This window comes from Triturus cristatus, chromosome 3_2, assembly GCF_964204655.1.
Source record: "Triturus cristatus chromosome 3_2, aTriCri1.1, whole genome shotgun sequence".
In the NCBI taxonomy this organism is placed as follows: Eukaryota; Metazoa; Chordata; class Amphibia; order Caudata; family Salamandridae; genus Triturus; species Triturus cristatus.
Genome location: NC_140584.1, coordinates 472,718,873 through 472,742,715, shown reverse-complemented (window position 1 = coordinate 472,742,715; position 23,843 = coordinate 472,718,873). Strand labels below are relative to the sequence as shown.

Genomic DNA, 23,843 nt, shown 5'->3' with positions numbered 1-23,843 from the left:
TCCCCCAAGGCTCCATACTGTCTCCTGGAAACTTCAAGCTTTATATTGAGCCACTGGGTCCTTTGCTCACAGATCTCAAGATTCTCTGCAATGCAGATGATACACAACTCTTCTTGAAAGTATCTTCCATTTTATACATCCAGCCCCTCAAACACTGCTTGCAGATCACTCAGACCTGGATGTCCAGTGCTTACTTGAAACTCACCAAGACATTCTTGTTGTTTGCCAAGAAAGCTAAACATGGTACAGTGCAAACCTGGCTCAAAGACATGAACCTTGATGGCTTCAAAACCACTAAATGCCAGGGCACTTGGATTCACCCTGGATACCAAACTCACCATCAAAGGCCACATTGCCAAAAAACGAAGACTGTCTGGTACCAGCTCTCTCTCTCTTCTAAAAGTCAAACCTTTCCTTCCAGATTCCTCATACTCTTGCATCTGGATGGTGGTAATGTCCTAGTCTATGGCCTGCAATACCCATTGGGGGCATGCTGCATACTACAGCATCTCATCCAAGGCCTGACGAAATAACATCACACCACCCCCATCCTGATGAAACTCCATTGCCAGCCTGAGCCATCTTCAAACCTAGCTGCATCCATTACAAAGCAATCATGACCAGCACCCCTGTATACCTGGAGACCTGCTCACCATCTCTAGTGGATCCCGGCACACCCTAAGCCAGGACGCCATCAGAGAGCAGACTAAAATTTCTTTTTTTTTAAGAAGAGAAAAACAAGACGACAGACCTTTCCATCTATGCACCAACATCTGGAGCAGCATCACTGTATCCAGCAGGACTGCCCCAGTGCTGCTTATATTAGGAAACAGTTGAAGACTTGCTTCTTTAAAGAACACTACATCACAATGCATTAACCGTCCACAATCTTGCTGACTCTTCGCTTGTCCGCTTTCTTTTGGCTAGGTTCACACTATAGGAATACCATATACATACATGTCCCTGGGTGTGTTCCCTGGTCTCTTTGTATATTTAGCAGACTTTAAGTAGGCTGGCAGTGGTTATGCAGAACTGGCTCAAACCTGTTTGAGATGCTGCTTCTGTTCAATGTGGGCATACTTTTGTTATAAAGCTCTCTCTAGCTTGGGGATTTCTGTATGCGATGCACTCTGCTCTGTCACTCCTTGTAGCAATCTACATCTTTGTTGCACAAATTGTCATAGCTTCTTAACTCTGGGACTGTGGCTGCCACTTATGTCATCGAAAGTTCCTAGGCTTCCATGCTAGGTTGTAGCTAGCAGCAAGGAAGGACTCTGAAGTTAGGAGTATGATCTGCTTGTGGTATCAAAGATTGGTAATATTGATGTGGCCTCTGATAGCAATTACAACACGCACACTGCAAAGCACTGCTGCACCTCAACTTCTGGAGCCAGATGTAGGGTTTTAGAAAAGGAAAACACGAACAATGGGAGGAGCATCATCTTTAGTTTGGTGCCTCAGTCTCCTAATAGGCTTTATGACCAGCAGTCGCTGCATAGGATATTTAATAATATCACAGAAGCTCCTGCTTTTCCCTCAGACCTGCTCTTGCACTTGGAGCACTAGAGCATCAATGCATGTGCAATAAATGCCTTGTGTGAACAGAAGGACAAAGTTTGGGCTTCACGTTTTTTAAACAATTGGCGGGTGAAGAATGTTGCTTAACCCATGTGCCTGGTAGAAGGATATTGTGTTGTAGGGCCCACGAAGAAGGGGTATAGCGCTCATCATCTGGCAGAGCAGCCCATGAAGAAAGCCTTGTGCTATTCCCTTTAAGCCAGTGGTAAAGCCTGTCTAACTGTAATAGTGCTGTTCAAGCACTGCTGTTGCCTAGCTGCCATTTTGTGGTGCTGTAGAAGGTCATTGCAAGTCGTATCACATACTCAAAGAACTACTTTGTGTACCATCACCGAAGCCTTAATGATTTCATTATCCCAGTATAAACATCTGCAAAATGTCAGGGACTTGACGGAACACCCATCAAGGAAACAGCGCATTACAAACGCAGCTAAGTCAAAGACTGAAGGGGCTGGCCAAAACATGCACTTTTAAAAAAAGAATCGTTGACATGAACTCCTGTAGCCAGGCCTAACGAGTGTCTGTTATTCAGTGACCGCGTTGAGGATCTCTGCAATGGCAGCGATTTAATTCACGTTGGACATTTGCTAGTTGTTAGCGTTGGCCTGTTATTACTTCGATAAATATACCAAAGAACATAACTCTGATCTCCTGGTGACCTCTTATCTTTCTGCCGAGGACCATACTAACTGGCAATACTCCGACCTCAGCAACCTCGACCAATCTATTTTAAATGCTTTTGTGCTGTTGCTTCCCATTTATGCTTGCTCTGTGACCTCTGACCTTGGTGCTGCTACACCTATTCCGATTGACTACACCCTGGGCCTGTGACAAGCGGAGGTCGAACCTTTTTGACTGAAAATGGGATCGTCCATTTTTATTTCTTATAACTTGGAATTTTTCCATTTATTACCCCAACATTAAAACATCCTGATAAGTAGGTTTTGTTTTAAGTGTACCTTTTTAACTCCTTCTCTGTGAGATACTTATGTAGGGAGTGCATAAATGTATGTTAGGTTTCGTTATATTCGGTGTGATTACTTTACCTATTTGTACAGTGTAGCATGCAATATTCATGGCATGGATTACTTTAATAATAGAAGGTTGCAAATGGAGTTGCATAATGGTCGGTCCGGGACGTACAATCAAGTCAAGAAAATGTAGGCATAATAAACTGTTACATAACAAAATGACTATGATCTATAAAATGCGTGTTGCGCTAAAAAATATTAGCTTTTTCATTATTATATCCAGTTTTATACATGATTTTGATGTAAAAAGTTAATATTGCATTTTTTTATGCACCTACTTTAGAAAATGAAAGTTTTGGGTAGTCTAAATTACTAAGTGAAGTATAGAATATGCTGCACATATGGCTTGTAATCCGATATCTGATGACCATGAGAGATTCTGTACTTTTACCTTACTAGGGATTAAACAGTAGAAATAGTTTACCAACACCTCACTTGAGAAGAAGTTCGGGAACCTCTAGCCTGCAAACCATTGAGTCTTCGTCTTCAAGATGGGAACGCAGTAATGGCAAACGATCGTACCAAGACTATGGTACACAAAGGTAACACATCTCCTTTTGAGTGATTTGTTTGGTGGTGGATCTTTTCTTTGAGAATTGTAAATGCTAACGGTAGTGTTGATAATTAGTGTTTAAGTTATTTTTAAATGCCGTGGTTCACACACAAGCCCTGAAATCCTGCTTATTAACTTAACATATAATTTCATGCTTTGCTGTTCCCTTTAAGAATAACTTATAGTGGTGAAGTCGCTTGTGTATTTCTTACTGTCATTTTGTTTTGCAAATGTTCATGAGACGTGTTCAAAACTACTTGAATCTTGTATAAAATACTGAATGAGTGGGATACAAACTTTAGAGTCCCATGTTCAGTTTCAAGTCTTCATTTTTTCTTTATTCCATTTTGACATAAAACAAACACATTTCATTCCTTTTCTGTAGTAGAACTTCTTCAGGGGTGTGGACAACATAAAATAGAAAACTAGTATCAGTAAACATTCAGTTTATAATTTATCACGATTTATATTTACAGTTGGTTTTCCTTTTTAAAACTGTTTTAAACCTAAAGAAATATTCTACATAAATAGGTACGATTAGTGGCAACCAAACCTTGGTAAGCTCACTGTCAAAAGAAAATATTCTCCCTGCCAATTTAGGTTAATGATGAAGGTATAGGATTCGTTCAAGTGATCATATTGTTTATGCATATTGAGTTTGAGCGACTTAACATAAGTAATAAAATGATTAGCAATGAGGTCACTCCACATAACTGGTTGTGCTATGAGAAAGCTTCTCCAATATGATGGTCCACAACTATAACATTTGTTTTTCCGTCATTTTTAGGATCAATCCATATTGTAAAAAAAAAGGTTCCAGTCGAAACCAATTTGTATAGACTATCTAAAGATGGTAGCCCTTATCCTCAAAAATGCTATTAAATCATCTGCCCTGTACTATGAAGCTAGTTAATATTTCTTACTCCATATATATACTTATGTATGCGTTAGACAAATATTTCTATACAAATAGTCTTTACATGTATCATTTGTGGTATGAAAATAAATCCAGCATTCGTCATTCGGAGATGAGGAAATCACCTTTCAAAATCAATACTCATCATTATTCAAGCTGAATTTAAGCAAATATAATTGTATATTGACTATTTTATGAATTTCTCCCTAATTTATTACTTATTCACACCTGTTGGAATTGACATGGATCAAGATGTGTTATAAGTAGAAAAATGGGAGTTCCACAGTTGTGGAAACCATACTTCACATATTATTGTAAACATCACCATACCAAATAACTGTATTGTGTCTGTATATAGGATAGGTTAAACTCGAGCAAAAATCCAATCTAATTAATGACACAGTTAAAAATCTAAAGATACCAACTCCTTACGGACACCAGTATGTTGCCAAATGTGAAGAGACACAAACCACTATTATGTCTATACATAAATTTAAACATTGTAAAAAAATAATGTAAGCAATGACGATTTCAGTCCCAAACTACCAGCTCTTCTTTGTAAAATATCCAACCAGCTGCAAAACGAAACTAACATACAAAGGTTGTACATAACTCCCCTGGCTCAGTATTAGAAAGGCCCATTGTCTGCGGTCAACTGCTGTTAGACCACCAAGAATAATATCTCACTTAGACCAACCGATGATCCTCGTGCAGATGTAGAATGGAGTTTCTAAGGCTTGGATATCTTCTGACACTTGGAAATAAGAGTCACATGACAACACGTAACAGATAAGTGGTAGTGGCTTATGTCACCATCTTAGAATAGTTTCAGTCATAAATAAAACACAGAGCCAGTATTCTATGATACAAATATGTAGCTCCTACTGCAATCTTGTTGGGGTTCTTTTTAAAACCTACGTGAATCAGTAATAAAAAGTCAATTAAGTGATTATATATGTGTAATGGAGGAGTCTGTGCCACAGGGGGAATAGGCGTAGGAATATCACATAATGTCACCAAAGTTTTGTTGCACGAACATTAGCCTATACGGCCATTTTAGAAGGGTTGTATTCCTAAATAAAATAAGAAATCACATGCCCCGTGATAGAAAGATTTGCAAAATTATAGCTATTCAAAAATTAAAGGTATGACATTCTGTATTGAGAATTATAAATGTGCTTTATAAGAATGGCAAAGTGACATGCTTTAAACACACAAATTGAGATGCCAACTTTCTTTTAGAAGACGCTGCCATCTTGAAGTATTAAAATCTACATCTTAAGAAATATATTCACATAACTCTAAAGCTCTAAATCAATAAATAGGACTAAGTATTAAGCCAAATCATGCCTAATGCATTTAATTTTTTTTCCAGTTCAGTAAGCCGAAAGGAGGTAATACGACAAAATATTAGTTACCAAGAATGTAAGATATGTATGAGTCAAACCATCAAGATGAAATTGTAATGTAAATACGTCTGACTTGGGAACGGTGCCAATCACGCTTGTCACCTCTCTGAATACTTCATATATTGCACACTCATACTATACCCTTCCCACGCATGCAAACGAAACCTCCCACTTCTAACAGTGCTCTTTTTCAGCCTTGCCCAATCCAACAACGTTCAATGGACAGCTGACATCCTATACTCTAGTCAGTCATACAACACTAATAAATTCGGCACAAACCATAACTATATTAACTCCCCAAAAATTGGAGGCTGGAAGTCTAAACAACCATGTGCAAAATACAGATTTATTATGCTTAGAAGCAATGAAATATGCAATATCCTGCTCCCAGATACTACTGTTATGTAAATGTTTCTCAATCTATAACCATTTATAAATCCAATTCTTCTAGTTTGCCCGCCCAAAAAGAGCAGCTTGAACTCGGTTTTACTGTGCACACTGGCACAACAGTCAAACATTTGTTTACCAGTCAGTCCCTCATGGATTCGGCTTTTCATGACCAACTTCGCTCCGCCATTACGGATTATTTTGATTTGAACGAGGGCACGGTGGCTACACAGGCCACCCATTGGGAGGCCTTCAAGGCATTCATCTGTGGAATGGCGATCGCTAAACACAGTGGTATATTACGTGACATGCGGTGCTCTTTGGAGCACTTCGAGGCTACCCTTTGGAGGTTGGACTCAACTTTATGCCTCTAGTTTCGATGAGGAGGGTAACGGTCTAGCAGACTATCTGTCTGAGGTTGCCTTGGTCTGGCTGTCCTCCCTGTAGCAACAGTTCCTCAGCGAGCCAATCTTGGTTTAGGAATTAGTAGCCGCAATTGACTCCATGGATGAGTCAAAGGCCCCTGTCTCTGACAGGCTCGCGGGCACATTCTTTAAGACTTAAAAACATTTGCTTGCTCCACGGCTGCTGGAATTTTATGCCGAGTCCGTGGAAAAGTGAGAGCTTCCCCATGCTAAACGAGGGTTTTGTGGTTCTGCTATTAAAACCTAGCAAGGATCCACAATATTGCCAGTCTAATAGACTGTCGTCCTTACTGAACTTGGATACTAAAATACTAGTGAAAGTTCTGGTGGGTAAATTGTAGCTTCTTCTCGAAACAATCATCTCCCCACTCCAATCGGGGGTTCGTTCCCCACCGCTCTACTTCAGTAAACTTGCGCACGTTCTCCTTGGTCAACAGAATTTCTCCTGAGGTGTCGGCAGCTGTGGCCTTGTTTGACGTGGAGAAGGCCTTTGACTCCCTTGCACTTGTCCATGGTCCGCCTCCACCAACCTATCGACAGCGGAGAGGTCCCCTTCCAATGTTGCGCGATATCCCGCTTGGCTAGCGTGAAGCCTAGGAACAGAAGGTGCTGCTTAGAGGGGTTTCCGCCAATCTCCTCCTTACTGTGTAATAGAAATAATTTGGGTTAAAGGGCAAGGCGCCAGGATAGAACCTGTTCCAAACACGAGGAAAGCGTACGCCAAAATGGCTGGAGTGCCCTACAACTCCATACTGTGTGCAGGAATGTCCCTTCTGTTGAGCCACATTTGAGACAGGTGGGGTACTAGAAGACACCCATACACCATGTAAAGTATGCCCTTTGTACATATTTAAATTGAATTAAAAGTTATTGTGTTGCTATAGTGGCACCTTGGGGGCTGGCCAGGGCCTCTGTCCAGTCATCGTCCGTGAGATCCAGGATGTCTGCCTCCCATGCTGTGCGAGTTGTTTAGTGTAGTATGATTATGGGTGACTAATGTTTGATAAATTTGCCGGATTTTGTGGGCATTGAGGTTGCCCATCAATAGGCGCCCTTCCAGAGGGTGGAACTCCGGCAATCCGCCCAGAGAACGGATTAACGTTGCTTGGGCATGCTTAAGCTGTAGGTATCTGTAGAACTGAGTGCGGTGGAGAGGGAATCCTGTTTGGAAGGCTGAATAGACTTAAGTACTGTCCCTTGCATTATGTCTCCTAGCGTTGAGATCCCGCTAAGATCCCACACACGACGATGCCACAGTGGGGTCGTCTCTGTCAGGCACCCTCCCCATCTTTCTCACTATATGGCACCATAACTGTATGACTACTTTACATGCTGGGGGTAGATGTTTGAGGTTTGTCTGGCTATAGAGGTTGTCTAGGAGAGTTATTGCTCATTGAGAGTCTCTCCACCATGAAGCACGTGTCTGTTTGTGAGCTGTACCACCACTCAATGTTTAGTAAATGGGAAGCAGCATAGTAAAAATATATATCCGCTTGCCCAGGAGTTTAGATTCAAAGTTCTAAAGAGAAATTGGGTGGCTGGAGGAGGGTTCCTCTGGGGGGCGTCCCGGTTTGAGGAACACTGATTTCGGCATGGCACCAGTCAGGGGGGAACAATGTGATCTAACGCTTCATGGAGTTAATCTATGAGGTGCGGGCCTGGTTGGGACATATGAGATTGTAGAAATTCATTCGGAAATCCATTGGGATCCTGTGCAAGACGTATGCCCAACAGGGCCGCACCTAGCTCCTCAACCATGATTGATGTGTTCAGATGGTCGTGGATATGGTCAGGTAATACTTTAGGTGGTATATCTCTTAGGAATTCTCCAACTTGATCTGATGATATAATTTCCCTTTTAGCATATAGAGATGAGTAATAGGATACAAATACTTGGGCGACGTTAGTGAGTAGCTGATGCAGTTGCTGCTGTATCAGGAGGAGACGGTGCTTTGCTTCAGGGCCTTTGCCCTCCCTCACTTCGGCCTCCAGAGCACGCTGACCATTTTACAAGTCCACCACCTGCGCGAGGCGGCGCGTTTTTCTCCTGTGCGATAACTGATATCTATACCTTGGATCGTGGGCTTAAGGGCTTCCCACAGTATTGTACCTGAAGCGGCGGTATCCACATTGGATTCCAAATAGTCTGTGATAACCTGCCGGAGGGTGGTTTGATATTTTAGTTCGCCGAGGTGCCAAGGTGACATTCACCATCTGAAGGGGGGTTTGTGAGGCTCGATAAGCAGCTTTAGTGTGACGGGGGAATGGTCCGAAAGACCCCTTGGTAGAATGGAAACGGACGAGGCCCTGTGGATGTAGGTAAGTGGGAGGCCAAGGTAGTCTAATCTAGAAAGGGATCCATTTAGTGCCGAGAGGAAGGTAAAGCCTGATTCTACTGGATGATAAGCTTGCCATGCATCCGGCCACCCCAGGATAGAGACTAGGTGGTGCAGTTTGACTTCTCCTGTTTGGGGTCTGTGGCCTGATTCACGCCATCAATCAATGGATGCCATAGTGTCATTCCAGTCGCCACCCATTACTGATAGACCTTCTGGGTTCCTCCCCATAGGCGTGTGACTCTATCTACAAATGTTTGTCCCAGGGGAGGCGGGGGGGGGCATAGAAGCTTCCCAGCATCAGTGATTCCCCATGTAGTGTGCCTGTTACTATGGTGTATCGTCCACCGGAGTCGGACCAAATTTTGGACTGGAAGTAGGGGACGTTTCGGAGCATAAGGATTGCAGGACCGCATGTGCAAAGTATTGCCGTACTGCGTGACCCACGGGCAAACCCAGAGTAATAGGCCTTGTCATATCCATAGCGGGCCAGGCATGGTGTTTTATTACCCATCATGTGTGTTTTTTGTAAGAGAAGGATAGCAACCTCCAGGCATTTGGCTTGCCTGAGAACAGCACCCCACTTTATTTTGTCGAGTACCCCACGGACATTCCAAGGCATAATGTTAAGCCCTCCAGGGAGGGAGTTGGTGATATTCGCGGCCATTCATATTTCAGGGGTATGCCAGATGCAGAGTGTGTGCGGAGAAGCGTCTGTCTCTTTGTGCCTGTGCCTGAACTGTATTAGCTTTTGTATAACGAAATACGATAACCTATCCCCCCCTCCCCACCACCCCATACTTCCATCAACATGACTTTTTGGGCCGGTTCCTGTGAGTGCCTTGTGAAAAGTCAGATTCCAGTGGGGGCAGGGTGTGTGCTTTTAGGTGAACAGCCTCCTCAGTCCATGTGAAAATCGCTTCCGCAGTATCAAAGAATAAGGATTTAGATTTGTAGATGACTTTCGTCTCGGATAGAACAGCATGTATTGAATGTTTAATTCTCGGAGCTGTCGCTTAGCTGCAGTGAATGACTGTCGTTGTTGAACATGTCGGGTATAGTCGGGGAAAATCATGATGGCATGAGAGTTGTATAGCAGTTTATCCTTATGGCCTCTGGTGAATTGAAGAATGGTGTCCCGATCCATATAATTCAACAGTTTAGCTATGACCGGCCAAGGGCGTTCTCCCGGGGAGGGCTTCCTTGTCAGTGCACTGTGGGCACGCTCCACAACAAAGCAGGAGGACCGGGAGTTCTTTGGCAGGAGGGATTTCAACCATTGTCTGAGGAAACGTTCCATGGAGGTATCTTCACACCCCTCCAGAAACTCGATAAGGCTCAAATTGCTTCGCCGAGAGCAGCCCTCTGCATACTCCACCCAAGAGGCCAGCTCCTGTGTTACCACTGTGAGCTTATTCACTTTTTGTTCTAGAGTTGCGACCATGTCTTAACGGACTACACTCTAGTTTCCGCCAGTGATGCGGTCTGCAAACAAATGGACGGAATGCTAAATAAATCATACATTCACCACCAGTCGCGAGCTGGGTTAAATCAATCCTCCTTTTGCTCACCATGCCACCCTAGTTTAGACCTAGCCATATGCAATTCAGTTTTGACCCTGTGCTTCATGGTAACAGTCCAGACCGAGCTGCCAAGCCAGGATCAAGACTGGAGCAAACAATGGATTTAGGCCCAGATCTCTGTACTAGGGTGAATGTATGACTTTGTTCGGCATTCTGTCCATCAATTGTTTTTGCATTTGTCACCCTGAGTGGGACGGGTATATCCAGACGTGGGTCCCGTGCTCTCCATGCCACTGGAGTCAAGCTATCCTGGCTGATGGGTGAAACCCCGAAACCGGTCCGCGGATGCTTGTTTCCAGTCCAGGGAAGACCTGTCCTGTCAGTTGGGGCTCGACTGTTCCCATTAGGTGCAGGGTCAAGACTGATTTGCATATGGCTGGGTTCAAACTGGAATGGCATGGGGAGCAAAGAAAACGATGGATTTAGACCCAGATTTCTGTACTGGGATGAATGTATGACATTGTTCTGCATTCTGTCCATCAATTGTTGTTTTTGCATCAGTGACCTTTCTGAGGTCTTGCCTTGGGAAGGAATCTTCAGATCCTACTGCAGGCCTACCTTGCTCTATCAGCCAATGCCAGGAGGAGGCTCCGGGCCCTTCTGGAGTCCCAGGGGGAACCAAAGTCTCCGCTCTCTGCCTGGCAGGTGGAGTGTTTCATGCAGAAGCAGCCGCCGATGGGGGCTCGGGTCAATTGTCTATAGTCTTCACTTTGCCAGCCCTTGTCCTGCCAGACCGCTCCTCCGGCTCACGATCTCTGCATCAGTTTGGCGACCACGAGGCAGTGAAGACCTCTGCTGCAAGGCCGCTGCTGCTCCTCCTCCTTAGAGACGGGTCGCCATGTCTCTCACCTCGCTGCCCTCCGGGACCAAAACATCGACCGGAGGTTACGCAACAGGAAGTACTGTTTCCCGGTCTGTCTAGTGGGTAATTGATTCAAATTTCGTCAGATCTTGGGTTTGGATAGTCTGAGCTCGACTAGCTTGCGTCCGGCATGATAGCTTTCCAAGCCACGTCCCCTTTATCTGTTTCTTAACATACCCATCCCTATTTCCAACGCTTTCTTTGCCACTTTGCGAGAGCTGCTGCTGAGACTGGTCTGGTCGCAGGCCACCTGTTGGCTGGTGCACGCTGACACTCCCTTATGCGCGGAGAGGCTTCGGCGTACCCCATTTTCATCTTTACTACTTGGTAGCCCAGTGCCAGTATGCATATAATTGGTGCATGGGGATGCCAGAATCCTGTACAGCCGGATCGACTGAGACCTGGCAGGCTCCACGCCCCTCAATGTTGTTCTCCCCATTGGCTTCCCTCTGGACGCTAAGGATATTCAGCCCCTCTCCACCACCTGGCACTTATGGCAGCAGTTCCTGGGGGTGGTGCGCCTGTACTCACCTGCTCTCCTGCTTGCGTGCAATCGCTGGCTCCTCCTGATGGTTGATCCCACTGTTGGGCATTCGCTAAGTAGATTAGCGTTGCATACCACTGGAGATTTATTCGCCGAGGGCTATGCTATCTCATGGTCAGAGGATACCTGCTTCACCGACGTCACACCACTGGACAGACTTTTATGCATCGTGTGCAGAGTGCCCTGAAGGCCTACATTCGAACCTATCCCATCGCTCCGATGACTTTACTCCCCTGACTGCCCTTTTTGAGGATAACACAGGTGAACACCTGGTTTCCAAACTGTACCATACTTGCCTAGAACTAATCCCCATCGTAGATGGTCGATTGACGCCGGCTTGGTTGGAGGACCTACAGCACCCCATACCATATAACATCTGGAATTACTGGTGCGCGCAAACCAATCTAGTCTCTCCTAACCATAGACCTAAACTGCTCCATTTTTAGGTCTCGCCTGCGCCAGCGAATGCGCTGCTCTGGCGAGACATTTAGTGAGTGGGCTTTAAAGAGCCGACCACACCTTTTTGTGTGTCCTAGAGCGTGCAGTTACGTGCAGTTACGAGCCGTCATGGCTCATTAAGTGTATCGCTCGCGAGGACCCTTACAACCCGCATTCGCGATCACTTTCACTTTGATGGCAGGCAGCCTCTTTACTTCACCCTCCCCCCTCTTTATTCCCCCCCCCCCCCCATATTCTCTGCGTCTTTGATCCCTGTTCAACTTCCAGTTCTTTAACCTAAAATTTAAATAAACTTAACGCACATTTTGAGTGTTGCACCTCATGATGGATGAAAACATTCGATATTACCACATTATATTACCCGTTTTTTACGCAGTCAGTCGGATCTCGATTTAACAGTGCCACTTGGAACGAGGTTCTAATTCTTGGCCCCAGCTTGTACTTAATTCACCCTTTCTGGCTATCCGTATCAGTTATTGTGTCTCTCGCACCGCCCCCTCCACTCTCCCACCTCCGCTCCCGTCCATTGGATTGCATTCCTTACAATCTCCATTGACCCACTTCACTCTGGGTGCTCAGGCTGCCTCTGGAGCAAAGTCATTTGAGAGAGATGCCAATTACTTTCCCTTCAGCGAGCAGAGTCCGCTTTCATGCGCCTCTTCTCCCCTGTCCTTCTCTGGGGACGCTCCCTGTCCGCCTCTTGGTCACCTTCCTGTATATTTCTACGTTTCCTGTACATCCTGCCTTCAATGTATTGACTTGATGCTTTATAGAGCTCCAGGTATGGCTGCTTGGGGCCCCTATCTGTAGAGTATACAGGCCTTGATTTTTAAGTGAGAGCGTGTGACTGTAGCTAAGTGCAGGGAAAATGTGGGCTAATTACCATACGTGGTGCATCAGAGGACAATATATTTTATAAATTCGCACACATGTATAAAGGGTGACAGGGCTGTGAGTTCAGAGATGTGAAGCTATATAGGACGGCTCTTCGTGAATATGTCCCTAGTTCTTCCTATCTTTCATCCTTCTCTCCCGGTACCTAACTGCATCTTCACCCCTACGCTTTGTTTCTTTGTTCTTTCACCTTCTCCTCCTTAATGGGGCAAGAGAAAGAAGGAAAAAGAAGAGGACGAAGGAATTATTTTCTCATTCCTTCTATTCCTTTCCTCTTTGCCCCCTTTCTTTGTCCCTCCCTAGGTTCTTTCCCTGTCTGCCCACCTTCCTTCTTTCCCCCTCCCTCGGTCTGCTTCTCCCTCCCTACCTTCCTTCCATCCTTCCTACCTTTCATGTTTCCTTCTGCCCTACCTTTTTTACATCCCTCCCTTTCCTTTTCACGTTCCCTGTCGTTCCTTCCCTCATTCTATTTGTCCCTCCATAGTATCCTCCGTCTGCTCCATCTTTTGCCCCAGGATCCCGGACTTTCCAATCCTTCTCCTTTCCCTGCTCCTTTGCTTCCCACCTTTCTTTCCTGCCTCTCTTCCATTATTCCATCCTTCACTCTTTCCTTCCTTCTGTCTGTCCTTTCTTCCGTCTGTCTTTTCTATATTCCCTCTTCCTTCTTCCCTCACCTGCCTTCCATTTTACCTCACCTGCAATCCTTCCCATATTCCTTCTTTTCCTCCTGTCACCCGTTCTTTCTTCCGTCTCATCTTTTTTCCTTACACTTGCGAGATTTTGTCCTGCCTTCCAGTTTTACAGTTTTGTTTTGTTCGCACCAAGGCTGTTCTTCACCTCAAAGGCCTCGAAGCCCAGCGTCTGTTGTACTGGACACAGTATTTTAACTCTGTAGGTAGAGCGCTGACGCCGGGTGTGTTTGCTGCCATTCAGGCTGTAAGCACGTATTGGTTCTTTGTTTCTTCTCTAGGACTCAGCCTAGCTTGTTGTGAGTAAATGTGTACTTGAAGCCATCCTTAATTTTTAAAAGTAAACCAGCATTGGCATAGCCAATAGGTCTCGCCTATGGGACCTTATAAGTGTTGCGCCATGCAACAGTTGATGTTGTACCAAGGATATTGTGCTGCATAACTAAATACTTATAAGGTTCCAAAAGCGAGACCTATTGGCTATGTCAATGCTTGTTTACATTTTTACTATTCACCTACATGACACCTAGTCTTCAGGCCAGGTTTGACCCCACCCGCCCATTGACCTGTCCCAAATGCCATGCCTCCGAAGCGGATTTCTGCATCTGTCCTGGCTGTGCCCTTGGATAGGCAGTTACTGGACTAACATTGTTGCATGTATTTCCCGGATGGTGGGCACAACACTGACACCCGATCCTTTGCTAGTGCTATTAGGCTATATACGGGACGTTCCGAAGGGAACCAGACGATTTGTCACCATTCCACTCCTTCTTGCAAAACGTTAAGTGGCCATGTGCTGGGGAACTGCACGAAACCAGACTATATCAAAATTCCTTCTCTTTTGCGGCATGACAAGTGAGCTATATGCGCAGATGCAGCCGCCAACGTCCTGTCCCCGAGATGTCTGGCAGCCTCTCCGCAGTCACTTACTACACTCTACCATGACCAACCGCAACTGATATCATGGGATATGGGCTTTGTACACATACTGATATCACAGGTACCATTGCTAAGCACTCACGTGGCCGGCAATATGCCCGGAACACTTCCCCTCTAGGTCCACTATGGTTGTTACTGCCCTCTGATGCTTCATCAGTCAGTGTTGCACGCACTCTCAGCCTACAGGCCTTCCCCCGCAGTTAGGATTCGGACCATGCTGCTTGCTGTGAATTTTCATTACATTGTATACATGTACAAATTTGGGATATGCATGTACTGCCCATATATGTGGTATGCATACTATATGGCAATGATAACGATAAAAAAAAGCCAAACATATGTACTAACCTTGCATTACTAGTGGCATAGAGATAAATGGTTTCTGCGTGATTTCATTTGCAGGAGAAGTGATGCATGTCTCCCTGATCTTATCAAAGTGAATTCTGGGAAGAGGCCATTTAGTCTGTTTCCGTGCTTGGCTCACAAGCAGATGGAGAGAAGCAGCTACTTCCACATGCCTGCAGTGTGGTATGTCCTGGCTCATATTATGGTCCAAGAGGTGGCAGAAGGGCGCAGGTAGCTGTCCAAGAACGACAGAGGACTAGGAGATATTAGTTACCTACATCTTGAATGTCTTTATTAAAAGTAAGATCTGTTCTCACTGAGCCCGCTGAAGCCAAAGGAACTAAAGAAGCATTGGTAAATGCATTAGGTGTCACCTATATGATTAATAATACGCAGTTTTTTTGTTGTAAGTTGTAGCTTTGTGAGCAGTTGAAAAAGTGTTAGGAAATAGTAAAAAAAAAAAAAAAAAATGCAGCCATATGTGTGAATTTCCTGCATTAAAAACAGAAGGCTGAACAAACAGGAAGTACAGTGCAGCCGAGGTGCACACTGGAGAACTAGAATGTTGACTTTTGTTGGTATCATGGATTTGGTGTTGATACCAGGCTAGGAAGTACAAATTCCAGTGGAAAGAGAAAATAAGTGGGAGACAGTGGTAGAATTAAGACGACGATTGCAGTGTTTACAGTGGAAGTCACGTAAAATTTAATTGAATACCTTATCACCAATTGTGATCAAACAAAATGTATGAACAAATAAATGAAGTGCCCTCGTATTTATCCACGTGCTAAAAACGCTCTCCGTGACAGAAACCTATAACTGAATCATACCCAAGACGTGGCTGCTTTAAACATCCGTATACCAAACAAAAACTAAAAACATTTAAAGTGGTAAATAAAACATGCACCATTAACTACAAACTAAAATTACCTTCAACTGTTAATGAGTACACTGTTAGCAAACACGAGTGTATCAGGTGCTTTTAAATGGTAACAAATGATTCATCTGTATCATGTGACAGTAGGCTGGCTAAGTGGAGGAGAAATAAACAAGCTACTCCAGTCCTTCAAGATCGACCAGACCGGTCAAACATCCCAAAACACATAGTCCAGTCAGAGGAGTTTGCAGTGAAGTATTACCTATTTTGTTTGCCGTTGACTTCGTGTTTTGTGTTGATGCTCTATTCACGGTGGGGGAAATCTGTATATTTCTTGTATTGCACCAAGCCTTCGCTGTCGACTGCATGCCCAAGCAGCTTCTCTGCCCTGCTATAGGATGCTGAAAGCAAAAGAAAATGTAGTGCCCTGAATGTAATGAAAGGCTGGATAGATGTAATCCAATCAAACTGATGGCGTAGAAGCCATGCTTCAGGAGAGAGACATACAGAGGAAGGAAAAACATTTAATAAGAAGCAAGGACAGAGACTGCCAAGGAAGCCAACCAATGAAAAGCAACGGGCTGATCCAAAGCACTCTGTAAGTATTAGTCTTGTACACAAAAGGTGTTCAGCTCCTAAAATGTAGTCAATGCATGTAACATCTGAAGGTGTCATACCTTTACCCTGTTAAACATTTCAACTTGAAATCTGACAAGAACAAAACAGGAAACCAATGAAAAGCCCCTATTCATAAAGCCCAGTTAGATGCCAACCCATGTGTATATACTGTAATAGTTGCATTCCATTTTTCTTTCCTCTGTTAACCATCCACTTATACATAGATCTGTGTGGCTGGCAGCATTGGTAGAAGGTAAATCCATGGCCTATGTTTGTGTGGTAGAGCATCATTCTCTGACTTGTCTAAGCAGGCCGCTCAATGCCAACAGCTGCCATAAGCATACAGTGCTCGGGCAGTGGCTTGAGTGAAGGCTAAGGTGTGCCTTCAATGTGGACTGCCCTGCCTTTGCACCCATGTGTTTTAAAATAGACCAACATGGGGGGGCGTGGCCAAGCTGCTGATGTAGTGAGACGTGCGTTGTGGTGTCTCTGATCCCCCGCTGCAGGCCTCCGCTAATCCTCAGCCATCTGGGCCCGATCCATTGCCCGTGGTCCTGCTCTGACCCTCAAGACGCTGTGGGCCAAGATGGGAGCGCACTGAACAGCTCCTGTGCCTTCCTAAATGGACCCGACGGCTTAGACTGGGGCTACCACTACGGCTGGAGCCACCATCTTGGAAGCCACAGGGAGGCTCAGCCTGCGGAGAGATTGCCTGTTGCCCCCTTGCGGGTCCTGCACCCTACCTCCTGCACTCCTGGCGGCGGCTCCCTTGGGGCAGCAATGGAACGGGTGAAGCGATCCGGACTTGCCCCACCCCCACGGCTCAGGACCAAGCGGCGATACAGGCCTTATCTGCCCCGCCATCTTGAGACCTCCTGTATTGGCGGCTTGTCCTGGAGGCCTCTGGAGCTGTGCCCCGCCGGACAACCCCCTGAGATGTCCTACTATAACCTGAGTTGACCCTTGACTTCTCCCCTTGTCATCTGTGGGGCGGTAGGGGGCTGATCGCAGTGCCGGATGGGTTTGATCACCTGGAAAGGGTTGTCTCTGGTCTCCCAGGGCTTTACGGGCTAGTCGCGGAACATCGCCCCTACTGGAACCCAGCCCTGAGAGACGTACGATGTGGCTGGTAGTGCAGGATCGGCCCTGGACTGCTGACCTGCACTGGACTCTTGTCGTGGGACAAAGTCATGGGACAGAAGTAAGGGGTGGTCGGCTGCGAGACTGCGCCTTAGGCTCCTTTCCCCCAGACCACCCCTGGGAGCGCTGCCTGGGGGCTGGTTGTGCCCCCCCCCCCCCTTGCCATCCTGGGCAGCTGTCTGCATATATATCTTTGGCAGGGCCCCTCTCTCTCTCTCCTCCTGCTGCTGGTAACCTCAACGTCTGCTGGCCCTGGGAAACGCATCGGCCTAGGGGGGTCCTTCTTGAGGCATCTTCTCATCTCAGCTGATGCTCTGGCCTGAACTGGGGTGGTGGGGCTCAGCTCTATCTCCTCACTGGTAAAATCCCATGGGGGGGGCTCAGCATGCCCCCTGCCTGCACTGACCTTCTGGACCTCGGGAACCTTCCAACCTCATCCTACACATTGGATCCCCTCCTGCATTGAAGCATGTGCCCCGGCAGTTGCTGGGGAACATGAGGTGCCTTACTTACGAGAGACTCCATGCCTGATTGATCTGGGGAACGTGCCCGGCAACCCTCCCTTGGTCCCCCTCATCAATATCTGTTGGCACATTGCAACGCCCCCACTGGGTAGATTCTGGGTTCCCCAAGGGCCTCTACTGAGCCAGGCCTGCGCCATGGCAACTAACTTCTACCAATCAACCTCATCCCTGCACTCGCCTATGGTCTGTTGCTACTAGCCCGCACTCGCAGAGGCCCTCTCCTTGCCATGCCTTGCAACAAAAGTGGTAAAGACACCTCAACCGCCTCTGTCAAGGATAATCCGGTAGCTTCACTATGGTTTAAATTCACCCCCTATTCTAGCAACCACAGATCCTCCGGAAACGACCTCTGGTGACTTTACGATGGCTCCCCTCATGCAGGCCTACATGAATGTCTTCTGCACAAAATAAAAACAGATTGGTTCCCTCAAAACCGAATTTAAAGTCTGTGTTCTCGACCTCTTGCGGAATGTCACTGAGATTGGAGGCAGTGTTGACGATCTCGAGCGCACAGCAGACGCCCAATCGGAAGATCAGGAAAACCTATGACTTAAGGAAGTGACCCAACTAGGGCCACTCGGGTCACTCTCGACCTCTAGCTTTCCAACAATGGAAAGTCGATGATGCAGTAGAGAATACAAGCAAACTAGTTTATTCACAAAGTACACTGCAGTGGAGTCCAATCTGAACAGCCCCCTATGATGGCTGACAAGGGACTGACTCTAACCAGCATAAGGTTACATTATGTGTGTTGTGGAGCCCACAAAGACCCGCGTACTATGGAAAAACACTGATCGCTGTTTTAATACAGTGGGGTTACAGAGCATAAGTTTCGATTCCACAACCTGGCACAAGTTATCTACTGGCCCAGGTGGTCTGGCCTATTCTCCCCACTAGACTGGTGGGAGACGGCCTCTATGCAACAGAAAAGGCCTGCGTTAATGAGCAAGATTTAGCATTTGAGAAACAAAACTTACCAAGGATCATTTCTCATAAATGATCAAGTAACAGTTTCGATTATAATAAATTGCGTCTTCGAGAGCTAAAATGGTGGCACTGATGTCAACCTAACTAACGTAGCATTTGCACTTACTAGTTACATATGCATACAGCAAGAATATATTATGAAATAGCTACATAAATGCTAACATATCAGGTAAAATAAGAGTAATATGGCAGTAATACATTTCAATTCTAACAGACCCTCCTTTTAGCATTTATTTAGCTAATACGGATACCTTTATTCTTGCTATCAGGTACACGTCTTTACAATTCTCAAAGTAGAGACAATATAGAAATACAGGCAATAACAAGTACGGATATGTATATATGGATAGCAAACGTATGGAAGAAAATGACACTAAACATTAGTAGTACGAGTAACATCAGAAACAGAACCTGCAAGAGAAGTAGTTGAACAAAAAAACACCCTCATCTATTTGCATAATAGTATCAAGCTCCTTTTGAAGCATTATAGTTGCGTTAGTATCATGAACTGAAATCCTTTTGGGAGAGAGATAAGTAACACAGTATGAGCAGCGTAAGGGAAGACACTGAATCAAAACACAGCAACAAATTAAAAGAACAATGAAATATATCACCTTTTCTAAAATCCCACCCCAACCACCTAATAAAGACCAACTCAAATTATCGCTCTCCATTCCTCGAACATTTTCCAAAATATCTAAAATATGCTGGGTGATATTCCTTTCCGACTACCACTGCTCTCCATTTATTGCGGATGCACCACCGCTCTTAGCTAAAATTAAATCGACCGCATATCTCGTTTGCCCCGCGTATATGGGCATACTTTCTAACTGGGTGGTGATGTCACGAGAAGCTGCCACTGTAGAATTAGACAATCTGCAGTTTGCACCCAAAATACTCTCTAGCTCGTGCTCCCCTGGCCATGGCAGTGCCACCAAATGTGATTGTAGAGGAAAGTATATATCCAAAAGTGATACCGTTAGTGTAACTGTTGACTTCCAAATCGATAACACCTTCACAAAATTCCTTGGTCAGTGTTCCTTTTAACCATCTTGTATTTGGTTTACTATATTTGCAAGGTACCTCAAGATGTAACACCATTCCCAAGGCCACATCCTCTGTGCCATTGTACATATTAGAATATGTACCATTTGATAAAAAATAAAAACCTGAGCGTGCCGAAAGCGGACACTGATAATCCAATGGAGCATATCTAGTGTTACGTCCCTTCATAATAGGGTCATCCTTTTTTCCTAAACGCAATATATTTTTGTACACTATTGATCCAGAACAATTTAGATACAAATAAGTATCAGTGCTATTTATTACTGGGCAACACACAGAATAAAAACCTGCCTTTTGAGTGACTGTCAAATCTTGATAATGCCATCCTATCAGTGACATTTTGTTTATCAATATACAGATTATCACAATACATTTCAGGCCTGCAACCTGGGTACCCTGTCCCTCTGGGTTTTCTATAATACAAACAAGGGCCAGGATATCCCATACCAAATTCACTCTTTGCCACTATGAAATGGGGAGGATGAACATATGTATAATTCACCAACGATATTGGGTAAGCAGTCCATAAACCTATAACAGAATCAGTGGGATAACAAGCTGTTTTATCTCCGAAAACATGCGTATCTAAGAAAACATTACTTTGCATATCTCTTTTACTACGATCTGAAGAGACAATCCGATATAAAGCACATGATGGGGTATCACCAGAACACTCCACGACCCAAAGCATCCCCCCTCCCACCAATAAGAACAGTAATATGAAAACGATAGAAACCCCTTTCTGAGCAACCAATTGAAAGTGAGCTGCCCCGGTCGCAGGGCAACAAAAGGCTGTTCATCTCCTACAATGGGACGACCAAAAAAAATGTTTTACTATAGATTTACAAATAGAATCACCAGGGAAAGAGACGTCCTGTAATAGAACCAATTGATCGAAAGGACACAAAAAAGGAAAAAATGAAAAAGTTGAAAAGATCAGGGTCTGTCACAAGCCTCCCTGGCAGGCTTCTATTGTTCGATCCTCGGTGGTGCTATTGAGCACTTCACGGTGGAGCCACACTGTTGCAGCCCATCAGCAACTTTGCACTGTGCTCAGGATAGGGCACTCTCCCTCCTTGGAAAATACCCTGAGCTTATCCGGTCCTGCATCACAGGCAGTGCACCAATCTTCTGATCCCAAGTCTAATAGGAAAAAGAAGAAACAAGGAGCATTTTCACTAATCTTACCCAAAGTCCATCCCTGCTACACTCGCATCTCTTCTGGTGCACTATCCTTCCGTCGTGGACACAAATTGTACCTTGCTACTCCAGGCACTTTCTCATCACGAAGAAGAATCTGAAATTCAGGTGGTGTTGGATTCAGGCTCCTGCGGATCAGATGAAGAAGCCCGGGCATCCCTCATTTCTGGGGGAACTTTCGCTTTCAGAACTGCCTCACACTCTTCCTCTGTCTGCGCCAAAGTCAGTTGGGCGTCAGAAAAGGGAACAAAACATGGAACCTTCTCCATCTCATGATCCCCTATCCCTTCGCGAACCCAACCATCATAGGGGAGGGGGAGCGGCCCTCACAGACAATGAGAGGTATGGATACAATGCTTCCGGCCGTCCACTCACACTGCCGTCCTTGTCGTGATGAGAACCAAATATGGTCCTTTCCATCAGGCTTCCAAGCTGTTTCGCCTCTGCAAATTCCTAATGAGAATGAAATCACCAGGCTGTATGGTGTGCCTGGGCCCCTTTGGTGCTGGAGGCAAAGCTTCATGTATCTGTTGATGAATAGAACATAAACTTTTAGCAAGATCATATAAATCATCGACAAGCAGAGGGTATTCAATTTCAGAAAACCTTTTCGGTCTGGGGACGCCCCACACATTTGTGGGACGGCCAAAAACGACGACATATGACGATAATCCAGTTCTAGAATGGGCTGTCATTCTGGTGGACAATAGAGCAAGGGGTAATGCATCTGGCCATTGCAACCCAGTGCTTTCCTTAATTTTTGCCAATTTCTGCTTGAGAGTACCATTGTACTTGTCAACTAAACCTGCTGACTGAGGATGATTGTCTGCATGAAGTTTTTGCTTGATGTGCAGACCACTGCACACCAATTGGATCACCTTTGCATTAAAGCCGTAGCGTTGGGATAAACTCCTTAAGAGCCTTTGCCTTGGCTGTTTTTTCTTTCGTTAGGTAGGCCTCAATCCATTTACTAAATGCACAAACAACCACTAGCACATATTTCAAATTATTAACTTGTTGCATCTCAATATAATCCTTCTGGATTACCTCGAAATAGAGGGAAGGAGGCACACAATTACCAGAAGGTGTAAGGGTACCTTTTCCAGGATTGTGCTTCGAACAAATTATACAGTGTTTCACCAAATGGGCAGCAACCTTTGGGATTTTGTCATTTTGTCACACAGGATCCAATAACCTACAAATTCCCCTCACGCTAATATGAGCCAGACCATGTGCCATTGGTAACTACAGGAAATACATATGCATTGGGTAACATCCATCTCTGCTTCACGATTTGTCAGTCCAGCACCCTTCATCTAAACGCCCTGTACTCTCCTGCCACACTGCCAACTCCTCAACTGTTGCCTCACTCTGTATTTCCCTAACACTCTCTAGTGAATTTTCAAACATAGTAACATCTGGTACCCATCCAGCGGGTCCTGCCACAAACATTTCCGTCCTTCTCGACCTGGCTGTCTCTTTTGCCATCTGATCTGCAAAGGCATTTCCCCTCCCCACATCATCAGTAATTTCTTTATGGACACTACACTTCACTATTACCAATTGTTTGGGAAGGGTCAAGGCTATCAAAAACCTATATCAACGGACTGTTCTGAATCTTAGTGCCATGTGAAGTCCAGAATCCTCTGTCCAGAGGCGTCCAAAATTATGGGCCACCCCAAAGGCATACTTGCTGTCAGTGTAAATGTTGACAGTCAGTCCTTCACTCATTTCACATGCTTGCAAAAGGGCTATCGGCTCGCAGCTTGCGCGGATTGGTAAGGAATATGTAATGTCTCAACTACAGTGCGCAGCATGGTAATTGCATACGCCGCTGTAGTGGTGCAATCTGACAATTTGTAACAAGAACCATAGACCTAGTTCCCCTTGTGGATCAGATAAGGGAACATCAGTCAATTCTACCCGTCCCTTCGTCACTTCTTCAGTACAAAACAAACAATCATGGACATATGTCTAAATTTTCCGAAGGGAGGGGTAGTAACATGGCTGGGTTCAGACTGGCACATCTTTTGATATATATAGTAATATGGGGTGCAAATAGTCAATTCATAGTCGGTCAGACGAGCACTGGTAAGGTGCTGCATCTTTATCTTGTTCAAAAGTACATCCACAGCATGGGGTACCATTACTGTGAGATCATGATTAAGAACGAGCCCTGCTGATTGTCGAATAGAGACCGCCGCGGCTCTTAAACAACTCGGGAGGGCTCTGGCGACCGGGGTCAAGCGTAGCAGAAAAGTAAGCACACAGCCTCTGCTTACCTCCAAAGGCTTGTGTTAACACAGAGTGCACATCCAGCCGCTTTGTGTACGTACAACACAAACTGCTTCTTATAATCAGGCGTACCAAGCACAGGTGCAGAGCAAAGCGCAACTTTCAATTGTTCAATAGCATGCTGACATTCATGCGTCCAGGGCAAGGGTTCATGCACTTTAGTTGTTAGGCGAAGCAAGGGCTGTAT

At 45.2% G+C, this 23,843-nt stretch overlaps 1 protein-coding gene across 2 annotated transcripts in view; it reads left to right on the top strand.

Moving 5' to 3' along the window:
* The window catches only part of PDE3B (phosphodiesterase 3B), a 1,362,481-nt gene that overhangs the window by 458,304 nt on the left and 880,334 nt on the right, over positions 1–23,843 (top strand). For both annotated transcript variants that reach the window (XM_085648114.1, XM_085648115.1), the window contains exon 4: positions 3,009–3,151. In XM_085648114.1, coding sequence (XP_085504240.1) covers positions 3,009–3,151 — 143 coding nt within the window. The remainder of the gene's footprint in view (positions 1–3,008; positions 3,152–23,843) is intronic.